General features: G+C 37.1%; 1 protein-coding gene across 1 annotated transcript; it reads left to right on the top strand.

Moving 5' to 3' along the window:
* Positions 1-1,296: 1,296 nt before the first annotated feature.
* Positions 1,297-21,131, top strand: LOC129280931 (uncharacterized). Its single transcript, XM_064111802.1, has 8 exons — positions 1,297-1,833; positions 5,261-5,418; positions 8,124-8,156; positions 13,074-13,090; positions 13,473-13,561; positions 14,426-14,655; positions 16,407-16,476; positions 17,933-21,131. The coding sequence occupies exons 2-8, from the start codon at positions 5,271-5,273 to the stop codon at positions 18,300-18,302; spliced, it is 957 nt and encodes a 318-aa protein (XP_063967872.1). The 5' UTR covers positions 1,297-1,833; positions 5,261-5,270; the 3' UTR covers positions 18,303-21,131.
* Positions 21,132-21,804: the final 673 nt, after the last annotated feature.

The following is a 21,804-nucleotide window of genomic DNA, read 5'->3' as shown; positions in this document are numbered from 1 at the left end:
TCGGAAGGGTTTAGCATTAAAAATTGCCAAAATATGCCACTCTACAGCGGTGGCGCATATGTGCGGTATACACAGTGTAATGCGACACGTGCTGACTATGGGGAAGGTATTGATAAATCTGTGTGGAGTCAAAACAACAGACACTAAATTAAAGTTGATATTTAGTCTGTAAATTATAGGTCAACGATCCGTCAACGAGCAGCTGTGAAGTGTATATGTGGATAGCGCTTTAATAATGAATGATGCGAGTGCGAAGCGCGATCTGATCCCGGATCTGATACCCGGGGGGGGGGGGCACTTCCATTCACAAGTGGATACCATGCGCGACCATGGGGTCTCGAAAAGCACCCTAAACACGTAATTTCCATATTCTGAAAATGCACCCCTTAACAAGTATTGGCGTGTGAAACCCTACCCTTAACAAGTATTGGAAACAAAACGATACTCTTGGCAAATGTTCCCTGAAATGAACCCCTAAACACGTAAAGAAATGTTTTATTGTTACGGGTACCTTCGGTCGTCGGCTTTACCTTATTTGGTTTAGTACGACCCCACCTTCTACACCTCGCGCAAATCGGACTCTAAACACGAAGTGTTGGGGCAAAAAGGACATCCTTTATAAAACATTTTAATTTTGTTTTATCATCCCCGCGAATTCGACCCTAAACACGTAATTTTCCTAGCGAAATAGATATACCCTTTTTTCATTATTTTTGTGTTTTTGACACCCTTATCACGTTACGTACGTAACGTGCCCTATCGTGAAAAAGACATCCTTTTTACGTGTTTTTTTGGTCGCGCATGGTATCCACTCGTCAATGTAAGTGGCCCCCCCGGGCACGTATCTCGCCAAGCAAAATACAAGCAGCACGGGCCTGGATTAAGAAAAAAATTATCATCAGCACTTTGTTATCACCAGGATGCGCATCATGACCGTTATACCATAAATAATCTATTGCAAATGTATTATCTGTGGTATGATACAGACCTGATAGAAAGAAAAGGAAATTATTAGGGTGGGCCTGTCCTTTATTTATTTAAACGCCAATTATGGGGTCTGTATATGGAGACTAACGCAACATATCTCTGCCCGAACTAGTGATCTGATGAGGTCATGTCATGTCCTCAGCTTGCAAGCCCGAAACATGATCTATTACCCGCAGCAATGTGGAACGACGTCGTCGCACCGTACCGACACACCACTTTGAACTTGGGCTCGCTCGCGCCTACGGACTTTACATCTATATATTACATCTGTCTAGCCTGCTGCTGCATATATCCGCGTGAGCTCGCTCCTGTACGTTGGGAACAGTGAATCCGGCAGTGAGTAATCCGTGTTCACTAGGCCTACACCATTATAGGATCGAATCTGGGAGTCGAACTTTTACTAGCCTTTCCGTTGATGCCCACGATAAAAGAATTGATTATCACAGAACCCGAGTCAACAAAACCGATTTACCACTGCACTACTTAGTCAGGGTCTGACTTAGGGTCAAATCGCGTCGGGGAATTCCCGCCTTCTACCGTTCAGAATCGCGACGCGACAGAACGTCTGTTTACATGGTCTACGCGATACTATTCGTAATATTTTCGCGAAGATATATCGTGACTATACACCTTGACCACAAGGTTGTTTTGTATATTTATAATTCACTTTAAAGGTTTAAAGCAGCGTGTACATCTTCTCAACTGTACGACTACGTAACTCGACTCAACGTATATTCATTCCCTTGTTTGCTTTTAACTTCATTCAAATGAATTCACCCATATAATACAGCCGAGTGTACATGTCCTTGGATAATATATATCAACGTGTTACAAACGTAAAAAGAGGTAGGTAGATTGGATATTATTTCCAGGTAGCCATATCATTACAATAATGGATCACGCACGTGTCGTGCGGCTTCATGCGGGTTTTATTTTTTCATTTGTATTTTTTCTCGCTTATCCCTTTGAACCCGGTATTCCGGCCTAGCTCAATAAATAAACGCGCATATTATGATAGACTGGAATACCGGTCTGCATGAAGCCGTGTGACTTAAAAAACATGGGTTCTAAGTGTCTGTGAGGTGATGTTTTTAAGATAATGTCATAGTAGGCCTACGTGTATATATATTTAGTTGATAATTTAAGTCTATATTGGTATTACTGTTAACTTCGTAAGGGTAAAAATGCCCGGGGGGGCCACTTACATTGACGAGTGGATACCATGCGCGACCAAAAAAACACGTAAAAAGGATGTCTTTTTCAAGATAGGACACGTTACGTACGTAACGTGATAAGGGTGTCACAAACACAAAAATAATGAAAAAAGGGTATCTATTTCGCTAGGATTGCTACGTGTTTAGGGTTAAATTTGCGGGGATGATAAAACAAAAATTTTTTTTTTATAAAGGACGTCCTTTTTTTGCCCCAACACTACGTGTTTAGAGTCTGATTTGCACGAGGTGTGGAAGGTGGGGCCGTACTAAACCAAATGGTGTGTAAAGGTAAAACCGAAGACCGACGGACCCGTGACATAACAAATAAAATATCGCTGTACTTGTTTAGGGGTTCATTTCAATTGCCAATAGTATCGTTTTGTTTCCAATACTTGTTAAGGGTAGGGTTTCAGACGTCAATACTTGTTAAGGGTGCATTTTCAGAATATGGAAAATACGTGTTTAGGGTGCTTTTCGAGACCCCATGGTCGCGCATGGTATCCACTCGTCAATGGAAGTGGCCCCCCCGGGTAAAAATGGCCAAAATATGCCACTCTACAGCGGTGGCGCACATGTGCGGTAATACACGGTGTAATGCGGTAGTAATCCGTGGCGAGGCACGTGCTGACTATGGGGAAGGTATTGATAAATCGTGTGGAGTCAAAACAATTTAACAGACACTAAATTAAAGTTGATTTTTATGTCTGTAGACTATAGGTCAACGATCCGTCAACGAGCAGCTGTGAAGTGTATGTGGATAGCGCTTTAATAATGAATGATGCGAGTGCGAAGCGCGATCTGATCCCGGATCTGATATTATTATTATTGTGACCTAAGATCTTGATATTCTAAGTAAAGCCCCCATCGCACTTATTCGGAATCAGCAGGAATCAAGCAGAAGCTGGAACGAAAATATTTTAAAAATCTAGAATTTTTTTTGGAGGAACTTATGACTTCACCAAACTGGAGTTGAAATTCAGTAAATTGACCAGCTAGTGAATCATCATACACTAGTCAAAATGAACCGCAATGGAGTCAGATTGATAATTCGTGCTACATTCTTGGACATTCTAGGCGCATTCTAAATATTCTGAGTGCATTCGAAATATTTCTGTCATTTCTCTTGGCCGTCCCGAATGTGTTGGTCCTGTTCTAAACATTCGAGGGGTATATTTACGAACGGTGTTCGAAGTAGATTAAAATTATCAACTGGTGGTCGAACAATAGTACTTTCATTCTGGCCAATTCTGCTTGATTCGGAATAAGTGTGATGGGGGCTTAACTGTTAAGCCTAAGAACATTTTGTCATCATATTACATGTATTAAGACTATGACTATCTTCCTATTCCTCTTCCTAAGCGCGATATGAAACTAAATTGTCAATATTCCTTTTTGAAAAAGGGACAATTTAGTTATTAGGAATTCATGAAAATTTTATTATCATATTTAGATGTATTAATGTAATAAGCCTGATGAGTGAACTATTAATGCGAGCGCAATGCGACTGCAATGAAATTGTTTCTCTGCACTAAATCGTCTTAACCCCCCCCCCCCCCGCATATAATTTAGCTGAAATATTTTCACAGTGAGATATAACGTGTTCATAAATTTCTTAAAATTTTCTTTAAGGTTCCTTTTCAGGTCAATAGATATAATTTAACAAAAGTCATTTCGCGCTTCGCAAGCTTGCAATGCATTGCTTTTAAGAGATATCTTGTTTCGGAGCTATATATGTTTCATGTTCTCAATTGCAAATTTTGTGAATGAAATATCCGTTTATAACTCCTGAAGGTTTCCATGGCGAAGAAGAATAGTGTAGTAGGTTTCACGGTACTTGGGCAAGTGTTGGTCCTGAAAAGGACCACCCAATCTCGACGTTTCGACAAGTGTGTTCTTGTCGTCCTCAGGAGAATGAGCAAAAGGTTGTAAAAAAATAAAAGTTTGTAAAAAATAAAATATCCGTTTCCATGTCAATATCTTTTTTTTATCAGATCGCACTTCGTGCTCGCACTATTCATTGAGTGAGATACTTTTACTATCATGTTCATGAATTTCATACCTTACCACTTAAGTTCTTTCCGACAGCCCTGGGTCAGAATACCATGATAATGACATGATAATCTATAAAGATAAAAATTCATACATCTGTTATATTCGACCGGTTTTTGTAAAACATTTGTAAGTATACATGTAATTTGGTTTGATGTGGTTTTATTTACCATATAAAAATCACAACAAAATACATCTTTGTACAAAATATTTAAGAATAAATATATAAAGACTTAAAAGATAATACGGATGGATCACTCTATTCAGAACCATTGATATAATGGCTCTGTTCTTCCTAGAGGTCCTTCTTAAATCAGCTTGACGTCATGGTGAATTTCTCCTTTACTTTATAGCGTAAAGAGCCAAAAATATATATATAAAATTATAAAGGGCCTTACCAGATTTATGATAGATATTTTGCATAACATTTTGAAAATAGTATCATATTTCACCAACTTTCCTTGCATTTTCTTCCTTTTTTTTGTGTGTGTTTTTCGTTTTTTTGTTTTTTTTTTGGTCGTGATTTTTTTTTGTGTGCATTGCCCCAGAGCAGCCTCATTGTGCGCCAGTGTTTTAAGGTAATATGAAATCCATGTATGTTAAAGGGAGTTTTCGCGAACACTGCGCAGACGCTTTTTTGGAACATTGAAAATGTATTGTAAAACAGCCCTTCATGGCAAATCGGTGAATATCTGTGAATCAAAACAGCAGTGTCGTTCATGACTTTAGACAAACGACATATTTGCAAATTGCAATTCTTTGTCAGCTCCAAATCTCACGGCGATCTGCTATCCCGGGGCACCCATTTTCGACAAAGACCTCTCAGTTGTTCATTGCGATATAACGGGTATTTTCATAGATTTACTATGTTGTAGAATCCGTCCCTGTTCCAATTCCGAAAACTCGCCAATTTCTACCCAAGTCAGTAATTGTGCATCAACGATTTTTTTTTCGACCGTCCTTTCCGTCAGTGCAATCGTTATATGCTCTTATTGTTTTTCAATTTCTAGTTTTCAGAAAATGAGTGGAATACTAGCAACATTCTCCCTGGCGGCTACCATCATCGGAGCTGCTGATGCTGAAATAATAGATGTCTGCCTCCCAGACAGGTCCAACGCCCATTGTAACGCACCGCCACCCATATTATTTGATAAACCGTCATTTTGTGGTAAGGATCAAATATACTTTTAAACCCTATTTTAACTGGGCTATTTGGGAACCAACATATTTGGGTTAAATTTTTCACAAAATTGATCGTTTTTTTTTTTATTAATTATGCAAATAAGCGTATGAAATTTGCACCCATTTTTTTTTTTTTTTGGGGGGGGGGGTGGGGGTATGTTTTTGCCTTTAACTCACTTTATATAGCTAATAGAATGCTAATTTTTGGTGGACATGTAAATTTTTTGATTTCTAACAAAAACCTACAAAAAAACTAAAAATAAAACAAAAAATAATTAATTTCCTATGTATTGTGTGTGTTTTTTCTTACCTGGTATGTATTTCGTTATTTTTAAAACATTTGTTTTTTTTTATTGTATTTTGGATGAAGTTAATCGAGGACCCTTTTCCGATCATGAATAACATAACATAAATCGATCTAAATCAATAAAATCTAAAATAATCACATATTTATGATTTTTGGTTGAAAAACACAATTTGCATTGACTTTGTACACGGAATCACGTTTGGTTTTTTTAAGCAGTTTTGGGACTGAAATGCGCTTACGAAATATTGTGTAATTTTGGTAGAATTCACTGAGCAAAATGGCGAAAATTTTATCAAAATCGGAAAACAAATAATAAAGTAATTGAAGTTTAAAGTTAAGCAATATGTTGTGCAAACAGTCGTCATGAATATTCATTAGGTGGGCTGATGATGTCACATCCCCACTTTCCGTTTTCTTCCATGTTATTACATAAAATCATAATTTTTTAATTATTTCATACTTGTGTGAATAATATGTCTCCCTTATAATGAAATAAGTTGCAGCAATAAATATCTAATGCACTAAATCAGTTGTCAATCCATTTTTTTCTAGTTCTTGGAGGAAAAAAAATTGAATAAACCTAATTTCATATATTGATAAAATACAAAAGAATAAGTGGGGATGTGACATCATCAGCCCACCTGATGAATATTCATGACGACTGTTTTCACAAAATATTGCTTAACTTTGAAATTCAATAACTTTGTTATTTGTTATCCGATTTTGATGACATTTTCGGCATTTTGCTCAGTGAATTCTACTCTATTTATTAAAGCTATAAATACTTTCAGCCCGGACCATCCCTTTAAACAATCTGCTGTAAGAGTGACAAGTTTTACCCTAACAAGTCTGGGAATCGGAGGGGGCTGATACAGCCCCCCTCCCCCATAGACATTTTTGGCGATGCGCATTTTTTTTGCCCGCGTCGCTCACCAACTTTTTTACTTCCAAGTCTCGCGCAACTTTTGAGACCAATGTATTGTGCCCCCGGGTATGCCCTTCCGAAATTACCCAACATTTCGTAAGTGCATACAGAATGTACATCAGGGGCCTGTTTCATAAAGGACTTGCAACAATTGTAACTTTGTCATGATGGCAACTGCCATTATAACCTTGATTCTGATTGGCTGCTGAGCCCTGTTACCATGGTAGTTGCCCTATGGCAAAGTTACAACAGTTGCAAGTCCTTTATGAAACGGGCCCCAGCATTGTAATGAGTCTAAGTGAGACATTAATTTTGTGCTCCGTCATACTGTTGTGTAATAAAATGCTGAAATAAACAAAGAAAGTCATCCCTTTCTTATTTCACATTAATTTTGAATGAAATTTTGAGTGTCATGATTTTTTTTATTTCCTCTTTTATTGGTAGTCCATTTTGATGCAATTTTCAGCATTTTGCTCTGTGAATTTTATTCTATTAATATTGAGATCTAAATATCTTCAGCCTGGAGCATCCCTTTAACGGACAAGTCCACCCCAACAAAAACTTGATTTGAATGAAAAGAGAAAAAATCAACAAGCATAAAATTTCATCAAAATCGGATGTAAAATAAGAAAGTTATGGCTTCTTATTAAAAGTTTCACTTCATTTCACACGACAGTTACATGCACATCTCGGTCGTTATGCAAATGAGGAACTGATGACATCACTCACTCGCTATTTCTTTTATATTTTATTATATGAAATATGGAATATTTTTATTTTCTCATCATTGTCATGAGAAATGAAGTTTCATTCCTCCCTGAACATGTGGAATTCCATTATTTTAACATTTTGTGCTTCAGGCAAGGAGGTCCTAATCGTCAAATTCGTAAAAATTGAAATATTGTATAATTCAAAAAATAAAAAACAAAAATAGTGAGTGAGTAACATCATCGACTCTCTCATTTAAAGTAACTGGCTCGTTCATATAACTATTATGTTAAAAATAAGCGAAACTTTGAAATGTCATAACTTTCTTATTTTACATCCGATTTTGATGAAATTTTCAGCATTGTGCTTGTCTGATTCTTCTCTATTGATTCAAATCAACATTTTTCTGAGGTGGACTTGACCTTTAAAATGCAAGCGCGCTATCGATTGACTGCTTTGTACATGACTGCTCGCACACCCTGCGTAGTGTATGACTGCAAATAAAAAGATCAGAGGAAATAAGCGATATCGGGGCAAGTTTATAGCCTTTTTGGAGACATGTTTTTTTTGTTCACTAGATGCTCGCGAATGGATGGCAATAATGAAAGAATTTTGTCAAGATTATGAAGGGCAATAAACGTTTCACGTTTGACAGTTTTATTATATTGAACATATTCACATTCATCGTTTTCACTTTTTATGATTTGTTTTTTAACATTTTCTTTTAATTTCATTTAATTTCTATCAACAGACAACTATGCATGTAGGGACCCTTGTCCTCCACGTAAGTTAACTTTAGCCGCTCATTTTGATAACACAGTTTTCATATAGGCCTACTTATAGAAAGCTTAGTATGCTAATGTTTGTTTTTAGTTATGACGACTGGTGCCACGATGAATTGTTAGGGGGGTGCAGGACGAATTAGATGTCAGGTGATAGGGTTGATAAAGTCCAGGGGGTAGATATCCGGGGGTAGATGTCCGAAGGTAGATGTCCGGGGGTAGATGTCCGGGGGTTAGATGTCTTGGGGGTAGATATCCGGGGATAGATGTCCGGGGGTAGATGTCCGGGATAAAAAAAAATCCGGGTGGTAGATGTCCTAGGGGGTACTTGTCCTAGGGGGTGGATGTCCTAGAGGGTGGATGTCCAGTGGGTAGATGTCCTGATACGAGTTACACGACTCATATACCTCATATTTTCATACCCTTCTTTTATTCTTTGGTTCATCTTCCCCCTTTTTCTCTTTTTTTCACTAATAAAAAAAAATAATGTGGGGTCGCACTATACCCCATTTTTTGTTTGGTTATGGTGGCTCAGTGGTAGAGCGTCCGCCCCGTGAACGGGAGGTCGTGGGTTCGATCCTTGGCCGAGTCTTACCAAAGACTTGTAAAAATGAAACCTTCTGCCTTCTTGCTAGGCGCTCAGCATTTAGGTTGGAGAAGGGTAATAATAACATTATTGTGTTGTGCAGGGCCCGCTGGTTGAGCAGTTTCCTAACTGAAGTCGCTACCCTGGAGAAATAAAACGTTCTTTTTATTACCATTATTATTATTAGAAAGTCAAAAAGGGGCCTAAGCTTTCGATCCTAGCAGAATCTTCGTCGGAGGCAAAGATTCCTCCGACGAAGATTCTGCTAGGATCGAAAGCTTATATTAGGCCCCTTTTTGACTTTTTAATTTACTCCATTGGCTCTCTTTTATTAGATAAGCAGTTTTCAGCAGCTTCTTTTTGCCATTATTATTATTATTAGCACTTCTGCTGTGAAAAGTATATTAACACTCTTAGTAAGGGCATATCAAACTCTGCACCCTTCGGTATTAATTGATTGGGGTATGGAACGCAATGTGCCAGCCTTAAACCGCTCTTTTCTTTCCCTCGCATTTGAAATACTAATAATAAGTTAATTGAGAAGGTGATACAGACTTGAATAACACTGCATCTCTCCATATTGCTGTGGCGGGGGGGTGTAGTCAGCCTACCCCACCCTTTTTTCAGTAACGGTGTACATTAAAATGAAAATAGCCCTAAAATTGAGATTTTATGCGTTTTCAGCCCCCAATACTTTCTGACTTGTTGTCCGCCCTTGTAATGTGGTGTATATCTTGTGCATTTTCTGTCGCATTCAAGTTGAAGGCTTTATACTTTACAGACTACGTCTTGTAGTATTTCTTTCTTTTTTGTGTGTGTGTGTGGGGGGGGGGGTGATGCAACCCATGATTTTTAAAGAAGTTGGGGATAAAAAGGAAGAAAATTAAATATACCGGATTTAAAGGGTGGAAAGAAAAGGTAAAATTATATTACAATAGAAATCCCGGGGGGGGGCCACTTCCATTGACGAATGGATACCATGCGTGACCATGGGGTCTCGAAAAGCACCTTAAACACGTATTTCCATGTTCTGAAAATGCACCCCGGCCTTAACAAGTATTGGCGTGTGAAACCCTACCCTTAATAAGTATTGGAAACAAAACGATACTCTTGGCAAGTATTCCCTGAAATGAACCCCTAAACAGGTAGGGCCTACAGCGATATTTTCCCGGGAGGCCACTTACATTGACAAGTGGATACCATGCGCGACCAAAAAAACACGTAAAAAGGATGTCTTTTTCAAGATAGGGCACGTTACGTACGTAACGTGATAAGGGTGTCAAAAACATAAACATATTGAAAAAAGGGTATCTATTTCGCTCGGAAAAATATACGTGTTTAGGGTCAAATATGCGGGGATGATAAAACAAAATCAAAATGTTTTACAAAGGATGTCCTTTTTGCCCCAACACTACGTGTTTAGAGTCCAATTTGCGCGAGGTATGGAAGGTGGGGCCGTACTAAACCCAAATAATGGTGTCTAAAGGTAAAACCGACGACCGACGGACGCGTGACATAACAATAAAATATCTCTGTACTTGTTTAGGGGTTCATTTCAGGGAATACTTGCTAAGAGTATCGTTTTGTTTCCAATACTTGTTAAGGGGTGCAATTTCAGAATATGGAAAATACATCGCTGTACTTGTTTAGGGACTCAGTTCTGGGAATACTTGCCAATAGTATTTGTTTCCAATAATTGTTAAGGGTAGGGTTTCACACGCCAATACTTGTTAAGGGGTGCATTTTCAGAATATGGAAAATACGGGTTTAGGGTGCTTTTCAAGACCCCGTGGTCGCGCATGGTATCCACTCGTCAATGGAAGTGGCCCCCCGGGGATATTTTATTGTTATGTCAAGGGTCAGTCGGTCGTCGGTTTTACCTTTACACATCATTTGGTTCAGTACGGCCCCACCTTACATCTCGCGCAAATCGGACTCTAAACACGTAGTGTTGGGGCAAAAAGGACATCCTTTATAAAGCATTTTAATTTTGTTTTATCATCCCCGCAAATTTGACCCTAAACACGTAGCTTTCCTAGCGAAATAGATACCCTTTTTTCATTATTTTTGTGTTTTTGACACCCTTATCACATTACGTACGTAACGTGCCCTATCTTGAAAAAGACATCCTTTTTACGTGTTTTTTTTTGGTCGCGCATGGTATCCACTCGTCAATGTAAGTGGCCCCCCGGGATAGAAATACAATGTGCATCAATAATCTTATTTTCTGAATTTGCTTGCGTTTTAATATCATCTTGCAGCTACCATTATATGCTACTTTCTATTTCATTGCATCGCTTAATGGTTAAAAGCTACACAAAATCTCTTGTGCATGCTAAACGACAACGCTCCCCTACCTTAATTGACTATATAGACAAAGAATCGTCTAGATACACTTCTCAATGAAACTCATTGTCACAGACAGTAATATAGCGTGAATGTACCAGTACTGCGGATGAATGTATCAGTAGGTCATGTACATGTACATTAAACAGACCACGCCCCTGCTTAGTCTGCAAACGGGGAAACCCCTTTGGGGCTGCGCATCTACATAACGTTGTAATTTATACCATGGTTTCAAAGAGTTCGCGTTTCACAGGAAATGTATAGAAAGGAAAGATTTTTCAATAAGTGGATGTGAGTGGAACTGTGAATTCGAATTCCTTCCAGAATAATATGGTAATAAATGAATGAAGTTACAGCTGTTTTTAGTCGAGATGAATAGACATTTAATACCTTCCTAGTTTTGGAATGTATTATATTACAGTGTGGGGCATATTTATTTTTAATAGGTTCACTCCATCAAAACGTCCATGCCGTTTGTTCATGCTTTTCAAGTTGTCAACACATGTCAAAGATAGGGGGGGTCTTGTGTAATAGTTTCATTCCCCCTTTTCTATTTGTCTGAGGTCTCCGCCAAATACATTCAAATTCAAATTCAAATTTATTTATTTCACTTCCATCAAACAAAAACAAATTGTATACCATATATAAACATGAATATTTCTTTCCGTTGCAAAAAAAAATAATAATAATACATATGTTGTGAAAAAAACACTTAGACAATTTGAGCAACTCATTGTAGGTTTTAAATATGTAAACTTTTTTTCAATAGAAATTAAATTAAGATGGAAATGAGCTTCCCCCATTCTCAACGTTTCTTTTTCTCTCCTCAATATGTAGGTAATTGAAAAATATAATATAAGGCATAATTATTGTGTCGTGTTAAAGGGGTGCTCCTCGCTGAATATAATTTATATATCAATGGATAGAATAAAATTCACGAGCAAAATGCTGAAAATTTTATCAAAATCGGATAACAAATTATAACACAGTTATTGAATTTAATGATTTGCATTATTCCCTTGAAACAGTTCGAGGCATGTTTTCATGAATATTCATGAGGTGGGCCGATGATGTCATATCCACACTTGTTCTTTTGTATTTTATTTTATGAAATTAGGTTTGTTCAAAGTTTTTCTACCAAGAACTAAAACAATTGGATTGTCAAAGTCTGATTAAGTCCATTAGTTATTTCTTGCTGCAACATATTTCATCATTTACTCATTTATGAAAAAATGAAACAATTATTATTTCATGTAATAACATAAGAAAAATGAAAGTGGGGATGTGACATCATCAGCCCACCTAATGAATATTCATGAAGACAAGCCTAGAACAGTTTCACAGGAAATGATGCAAATCTTTCAAATTCAATAACTTCTTTATTTGTTATCCAAATTGGATGAAATTTTCAGCATTTTGCTTTGTAAATTTTACTCTATTTAGATAAATCAGTCCTAAGTATCCGTTTAAGAAAAGATGTATGTATCCTATACTAATCTGTCAAATTTATTCCAAGGATCGTTCCCTTCAAAAGAGCGATTAATTCTAGAATTGTATATACATGTAATATTTATTATATATGTTATTCTATTTTCAAAGGTGAATGTTTTTACATGCACGTGGAACCATTCTTCTTTTCACATTCATTCATATAGATATACTCCATTTGTTTATATACTATTGTTTTATAATGTTTTACATTATATTCTTTAATAGATTGTTTATTTGGCACATGTATGCATGAGAAATAAAAACGCTTGAACTGAATATTCTCTGAAATAATTAAATTGAAGTTGTATTAAATATTCAACTTCAACCATTGTTTATTTAATTTGCAAAGAGATATGAAGTAGTAATTATGACCAGATGATTTTTATATATAGAGTCTTGATCGGTTTCCCCCCCACCCCCTGTATTGCTTATCTGCCTCTTGACTCTTTTTTTTTTCTTGTTTCTTTACTTATGCTGGATGGTGTGCTATATACAGCATGTGATCTGAACAAGGTAAGTACATGTATCAACTTTTTTTCAAAATAACCTTTGATTAATATGTTGTTAACACCACGAGCAGCAAATTCATGCAATCAGATTTTTTACTTTCAACTTCATTCTTGTTTGGTTTGAATGAGTTTTTAAAAAGGACGCATTGGAACTTTTGCGGATGTAAGAGGACTATATATGGGTCCATTTGTGCCCGTATGCGTTAACAAAATATTACAACTGAACTATATACATTTTGTTTATTTCTTTAGGTTTGATAAAATAAGCATTTCACTGAAAATATCATCAACATGTGATGTAAAATACGAGTGTTGTTGAGCCAAATCGAAATTAATGACAAAATATTGTGACTACCATGTTTGTTTTGTTTTTATTTTCAATTTAGGGTTTGATATTAGGTGGAGCCATCCCTGCTATTCTTTGTATATTCTTCTCGCTTATCCTCTGTTTGTGGCATGCGTATAAGAAAGAGAGGTAAGACTTTCTCGTTATCACATTGCACCCCGTTTATAATGACCTACTGTGTTTATTATGGTTAATTGCATTTAAACCTACATTTTGGTCGCAGCTCCGGGGGCCGAGGGGGGGGGGGTGAGTAAATACCATCAGCTGCCATTAAATCGTTCTGGAAAAAAAAAGCCAAAACAAAACAAAATGAGGATTCAACGGCAGCCCGCTAGGACTCAAACGCGGATATTTATGTAGTTATCCAAGATTTGCACACTCTGATTATGTATTTTTGTGCAGATGTCCCATATTTGCAAATTAAATATTAATGTTCTGTCTAGGCTGTTGTGACTCAGTGGGCAGCGATGAAATCAAGCTTCCATTAAATTTTTTGAGGTCGAGGGCTTATTTTGATTCTTTATCGGACTGTGCTATGGAAAAGTTGTCAAATTGGTAGTCGTCCCTTGGGAAGTTGTTCTCTGTGGTAGTTATCATCCGGGGGAAAGTTGTCCTTCGATAAGTCTATCCTGTTGAAAGTTTTCCTCTTGGGAAAGTTGTCCTTTGGGGAAGTCATCCTCAGGAAAAATAGTCCGATGGGGAGTCGTTCACGTTGAGTTTGAAGGAGGAGGGGGGGGGGCGGGGGGTGTCCTCTAGGGAAGTTATCCTTCAAGGGAAGAAGCTCTCAGGTGGGAATTGTCCGGGGGCTGTCTGATGGAAACTTTCGTTCAATTGCAAATCAAACATGCATGAGATACAATTTGAACGCAAATCAAATTCAAATCTGTGTTTAATGGAAGGAAGTCACACTGGATGAGAACAGAAAGAAAGCTCTCAACCTCGTTTGAGTACTGAAACATATAAAATGCACGATTTCCGTGATCTATTTTTCAGGATTCTCTGGACTGTCATCCATTCCTCCTGTGCTCAACTTTCTCTGTTGATTTTCTTTGTGTGGAACACTTATCACCCGACGAATATTGCCCTTAACTTTCTCGTCGACTGGTTCCTGATTGTCTCTTGGTCTTCGCTCCTGGTCGAGGCCATCGCCACGTGTCTTTTGATCCGGGACAAACCGATGTCCATCAAGCTAGGGGCGTTGTTGGTTGGATTGTGCTGCTGGGGTGAGTTCATTATTAAAATAGGGAGATTACTCACAGCAACCAAGTATGTTCACAGTGTATTCACAGTATGTTCACAGTGTATTCACAATATGTTCACAATATATTCACAGTACATGTATGTTCACAGTATCTTCACAGTATCTTCACAGTATGTTCACAGTATCTTCACAGTATGTTCACAGTATCTTCACAGTGTGTTCACAGTATCTTCACAGTGTGTTCACAGTATTTTCACAGTATGTTCACAGTATGTTCACAGTGTGTTCACAGTATCTTCACAGTGTGTTCACAGTATTTTCACAGTATGTTCACAGTATCTTCACAGTATCTTCACAGTATGTCCACAGTATGTTAACAGTATGTTTACAGTATGTTCACAGTATCTTCACAGTATCTTCACAGTATGTTTACAGTATGTTCACAGTATCTTCACAGTATCTTCATAGTATCTTCACAGTATCTTCACAGTATGTTCACAGTATCTTCACAGTATCTTCACAGTGTGTTCACAGTATCTACACAGTGTGTTCACAGTATCTTCACAGTATGTTCACAGTATCTTCACAGTGTGATCACAGTATCTTCACAGTATGTTCACAGTATCTTCACAGTATGTTCACAGTATCTTCACAGTATGTTTACATTATGTTCACAGTATCTTCACAGTATCTTCACAGTATGTTTACAGTATGTTCACAGTATCTTCACAGTGTGTTCACAGTATCTACACAGTATCTTCACAGTATCTTCAGTGTGTTCACAGTATCTACACAGTATCTTCACAGTATGTTCACAGTATCTTCACAGTGTGTTCATAGTATCTACACAGTGTGTTCACAGTATCTTCACAGTATGTTCACAGTATCTTCACAGTATCTTCACAGTATGTTCACAGTATGTTCACAGTATGTTTACAGTATCTTCACAGTATCTTCACAGTATCTTCACAGTATCTTCACAGTATCTTCACAGTATCTTCACAGTATCTTTACAGTATGTTCACAGAGTATCTTCACAGTATCTTCACAGTGTGTTCACAGTATTTTCACAGAGTATTCACAATATTTCCACAGTATCTTCACAGTATGTCCACAGTGTGTTCTGAGTTCATAGTGTGTTCAAACTGTGTTCACTGAGTGGAAGACAATATGAAATCACCTTCACACTTTTAAATTTGAGCATTTTAACAGTGAAATAGGACTGATTATGGATATACTGTAAGTACTACAATGGAAAATAATCATTTTTACAACTTATTTTATTACGAGGGAGACATCATACACACGTGTATAAAAATATGAAATAATTATGATCCCATGCAGTGAAATCAACAAAGGAAAGTGTGGACACGACATTATTATCCACCTATTGCTTCTTCATGAAGACATACAATTGTACATTTGTAACTGTTTCACCGAAATAATGTAAAATTAGATATCGTCGTAACTTTATTACTCCTTGTTAAATTGTTATTGTAGATTTACAGTGTTTTGTTTGTCTGATTATAATTTATTCGTTCAAATTATATTGATTTTTAGCGCCACCTTAAATGGTATTCTTATGGCATGAGGCTCGCGTACGACTATTGTTTTCTGTTATTATTTGATTTTCGTAAAAGCTTTATTACATTTTTTCTAACTTTCTGAATTTTAATTAAACTGACTTGTCACTTGAGTGAACATCTTCTTTCAAAGAGGCCAATGGGTTTTTAGAAATAATAAGTGTTTACAATTATGCTCTTTCTTATGCAGGTATTCCTCTTTTGAAGAGTATTATAGAATTTGCAGTACTTGCTGAAGATGTCGCATCACCATGCAAAGGGTACGTTCGTTTAATTATGCAGCAGTCGATCTACAGTTTAGAAAATATAATTATTAGACCAATTTCATGATCATAATAATAGATTGATTGATTGATTGATTGCATTTATTCTTTTTCATTCCAAATTTTAACAAAAGTTACAATGTATAGTAAAACACAAAATATAATATACAGAAATGAAAAAAGGGAACCCACTGGAAAGCAAAGCTTGTTATTATGGGTTCCCTGCAATAAATAGTTGATTAAAGTATGTAATTGATCAGTGAAATTCAAATCGTAAATTAAAAAGGTTTATACAATGAAAAAGAATACTACTGGGGTCAAGCTTTTTATGTGTACTGTGTTAAAATTGACAAAAAATATTATATTATACCCCTGCTGTATAAAAAAAAACCATGAGTTCAGGAGTGTATGAACAGACAATCACTTGGAAAAGACAGAACGAATACTAAAAACAAAACAAAGACAAAAACAAAGAAGGCACGCAAACCACAACAGGACAAGACAGCAAAAAAAGGGAACAGAAACAAAACAAAACACACTACAAAACATAGACAAACAGGAAAATAAGAAAAGCAACAGAACTAGACATTAAAGGTGATAGGAAGAGAGAGAGAACAAAAGAAATATAAGAGGGAGGAGGAGGAGATAATACTTAAGGCATTTATAATGTGCGAAAATCCAAATAATCCACTGTATTAGGGTGCTCAAGGTTTATATATTAGTCAAAGAAGAGCATTGATGGTGCCGTTCAAGTAGGTGACATGACAATTATTCCGGGCTTAAATTTCGTCTAAGATATAGGGTTAGGGTTGCAATAGGGTTTTATGTTAAGTTGATAGGTTTAGGGTAGGGTATAGTGTAAAACCGAGGGTTGGAGTTGGTCAGTCGACTAGTGTGCGGAATCTTGGGCGGAGTGATAGTCTCCGGAGCAAATGTCATGGAACCATGGGGGGAGGGGCATTCAAATTCATTGCTGTACACAGGCGTGACCAAATTATTTCCATTTCCCCCTCTACGAGTCTCTTCTCTGTGTGCAAAATAATCCCCTAAACAATTTTCGCGGGCTTTATTTACACAATTTGCCCCCTAAACGAGTTGTCACCAAAATAATTATGACCTCGGGGGAAAAAGCTTGTGGAAAAACGTACCCTAAACACATCTGGCTAGTCTTAAAAAAAAGCTTTGGGGGAGACCAGTCTTTCAAAAGCACCCTTTTTCTTGAAAATCAGTGTTTTTTTATACCCTTAACGAGTGCATGCGCGGCCCGCGTCCAAAACTGAAAAACACCCCTTTGAACGCATTTTTTTTTGGTCACGCGTGTGTATATTATATATTTGACTGCCCTCCCCCCCCCCCTCCCGGTGGTATACGCATCTTTCCTCTGAAATTTCGTTCATCAGCGCATTAGATTACATGAGCATTTGAAATGTCAAATCTAATTTCTCCCACACAGGTACTTCCTGGTTGCTGTCTATGACATCCACGTGACTAATATCGTCTTCATCGCAGTTTTGTTATTTGCTATCATCATCACGATCGTGGTGGCTATATGCTTTCTCCTAGGGGAAAGCACCAAGAAAGATAAGACAGGGCGATGCGATGCTTGGCGAAGGATCTCTCAATGCCTTGCGACGTCCGCTTGCTTCAGTGGGTGGCTCATCGCCCTCCTTGTCGAAGGCCTCTGTTCGCCTGTCGACATCGTCTTCTTCGTCTTTAGCCTCCTCCAGGGTGCCGTCATCCTAGGTTTCTGCATTTACATTTACATCGTGTGTAAACCACATGACGAGTTTTTCACAATAATGAGGTGGAACCCCAAGAAATGAATAGTGTTAGTGGAATTTATCATAATGATGAGGTGGAACCCCAAGAAATGAATAGTGGTAGTGGAATTTATCATAATGATGAGGTGGAACCCCAAGAAATGAATAGTGGTAGAGGAATTTATCATAATGATAAGGTAGAACCCCAAGAAATGAATAGTGGTAGTGGAATTTATCATAATGATGAGGTGGAACCCCAAGAAATGAATAGTGGTAGAGGAAATTATCATAATGATGAGGTGGAACCCCAAGAAATGAATAGTGGTAGTGGAATTTATCATAGTGATGAGGTGGAACGCCAAGAAATTAATAGTGGTAGAGAAATTTATCATAATGATGAGTACATGGAACGCCAAGAAATGAACGGTGATAGAGGAATTTATCATAATTATTGATGAGGTGGAACCCCAAGAAATGAATTAATGAATTGAATTTATTAAATTTATTAGAACGTCACAGGCATTCGCTAATATTTTGTTCCAAAAAAAGTACAAAATAAATATACAATTCAAGGAATATAAGCAGATAAAAAAAATAGTAGTAGTGGAGTTTATGCTGATGATGAATGGACATAACCACCACCAAAACCCGTATAGATCCTTCAAATATAATGCTCAGTAATTTAGTCATTATTTACAAGTTTCTTTGAAACGTATTGGCCCAAATTTACTCCGAGAGCCCCAAACTTTATCTTCTAACATGGTATACATGTAGTCCATATGTGTACTGCCAATAAACTAACCAAACCTTCTTGCATGATGGATTAAAAACATTAGCACTGCTAGGTTCGCATATTTTTTTTTTGGTGGCGCGAGTAATGGGAGGGAATATCGCGCCCAAGAAAGTTCTACCCCTCAGGGCTACGATCTATCACCGTTGCTCTTTAGATAAATCAGTATGTTTTGCATGAGCCTGATGAACTAATTCATGAGTAGTTTAGGCCCAAGCCTTAAAGGGGGAATTTGTTTTATTTTCGTTTCCTTATACAAAGAGTTTGGCTGTAATTCAATCGTCACAACCACACTTGAGTCAAAGGATACTTTATCCACTTTCCACTTCAAGACCAAATCAGACGATGTTGCAATGTGGCACTGGAGGGAAGGTTGATTTACCAATGCAAAGGTGTTGTACTTGTAACAACATGAATGCAGTTGACGGATGGGGATGTGAAAAGGCACATTAATAGAACCTGACAGACCATGTGCCCCTTTCCATGATAAAGGTTGATATAATGCATGGGCGTGATGAGTGCATAAACGGGCACACAATTGGAAAATGACTATCCCATTGGGTTTTTGCATGGTCAACCACCCCCACCGCCTTTAAGAAAAATTATGCATTGGTGAACTTCTTATGTGATTATAAACAGAATGAGTATGGCAAGAATCTTCACCAGGGAGTGATGGTGGTGCATGTGAGTACAAGTTTGGAATATATTACTTTTCTATAACATCCTATAACATAGTATTGTTATTAGGGGCGTCGCTAGGACTTTTTCAGTATAGGGGGTGTGGAAGCCCTGATTACCGACAAATATCGGTAGCGATTACCGACGTCCGGCAACCATGAATCCTGGGAGTGTTTTACATTCTCCTTATACCTTGGTCACATTTGTTCTACAGTGGCCGTACAGCGAGTCGAAAAAAAGCCGTTTTGACATTTTTGTACCAGCTATATATAGGTGGTTTGAATGAAAATGATTATAACGGCTGTTTTCGACTCGCCGTACGGCCGCCAAGCAAATGTGACCAAGGTATTAGTCACATTTTCTTTCGTAATACCCAGGATCAGTTCCAGCTTTCATCAATGGGGAAAAATTAAATCAAATGAATATTTATGAGATTTAGACTTTAAACCGGGACATTCTTATCACTGTCGGTACAGAAGCACGAGCTGAGAACTTGTTTTGATTTGAAAACTCAATATTTTCACATGCAATTTAACAATCTGTGTTTCTTAATGATAACTTTCATGACTTTGATAGATACGTCATTATGCTCTCGTGTCCGGAATATAAGATTTAAGCTTTGTCGTGCATTTTTTTTTGTTTATTACGGATAGCAAAATAGTATTGATTTAAATAACTTGTTGCATAAAACCAGAATGTGTATTTACATTCGGTCATCGCAATATTTATGTGGTTGCTAAATACATGTGCCAGTAAGTTAGTTGTCTTAGTTGCTCCTATTTGTTAGTTGAGAGTGGCTCTTTGTGCAACATTGCTAGCCTTTATTTCAACTCTGAAAAGCTTGCCATTTTATAAAAAGTTATTGAATCCTTTGTTCAAAACTTTTAATAATAGAGAAAGTTGGATTTGTCTTATTCATTTTGCTTAATTGGCTCATTTCTTTCTAGACTTCTTACTCTGACTTATCTTGTGCTTTAATGTATATATTTCATAATATTCCCGTGTATTTTTTAAAACTATGATTAAGTGATGTATTGTATGTACATGTATGCTGTTGTAAAGCGGAATATCAATGAAATGTGCCATATAATTGTAACTTGTATAGTGGTGTATTATATAGAGCATATATTCGGGTTTTTATAGTACTTTCTGGGTCCCGTAACACAAAGGTTAGCGATTAATCGTACTCTTGATTTTCACGATTGATTGTACATTGTAGTCAATGCAATCAATTGTAGAAAAATGCTCTACGATCATTGCTAAGCTTTGTGTTACAGGCCACTGATGTGTATTACTGCAAGCATTTGAGTTTTGTATAATGGTCAGAGTTCCCAGCACATCAGGGAATTCGGCTAGGGAAATCAGGGAAAATTATTTTACTTTTTCCCAGTCAGGGAAAAATCAAGGAATTTGATTTCTGAAAATACCGCAAATCAGGGGAAAATGCCTCAAATGAGGGAAAAAATCAGGGATTTTTTTTCATCCCAAAAAGTCAAAAGCACAGTAGTCGGTCAGACTCTTGTTATATTCTGTTGCATATTAAAACAACATCAATTGAATGACTGGTTATGGTGGTACGAATTAGTTTTACATTTTACATGTTTTTATACTGAAAATACATGTAATTCACTGCAACAACTTAAAAACATGTGAAACTGGGAATGGGTTTTAATATTTTCATGGAATTTTAAACTTCATCAGGGCAATTTTGTTTTCTTGAAAAGCTGGGAACCCTGATAGTGGTCCAGTTCTATGCACTCTAAAAAATATTGGGTAAAAATGCTCCATGAGGGTAATGATGTGTCCAACCAACATTGGACATTTCTTTTGGGCATTTTTATTTATCCAGTGTGATGAAAGTTTGGCCCATTCTAAAGTAATCGCTGCTTATTTTTTTACTTTACTGGACAATATGTTTCCCGCATTGGGTAAAATACTGCCCAAAATTGGTTGGACACATAATTACCGTCGTGCTAGTTTAAATTTTACCCAATATTTTTTACAGTATGGGCATATACTTTCACCATTACATGAAACTGATTTATATACGAACAAACTGTTCTATCATTCTGTTAAAGAAAGATCAAATAATCAAGG

Source organism: Lytechinus pictus, chromosome 17 (assembly GCF_037042905.1).
Source record: "Lytechinus pictus isolate F3 Inbred chromosome 17, Lp3.0, whole genome shotgun sequence".
In the NCBI taxonomy this organism is placed as follows: Eukaryota; Metazoa; Echinodermata; class Echinoidea; order Temnopleuroida; family Toxopneustidae; genus Lytechinus; species Lytechinus pictus.
This window is presented reverse-complemented; position numbering and strand designations above follow the sequence as displayed.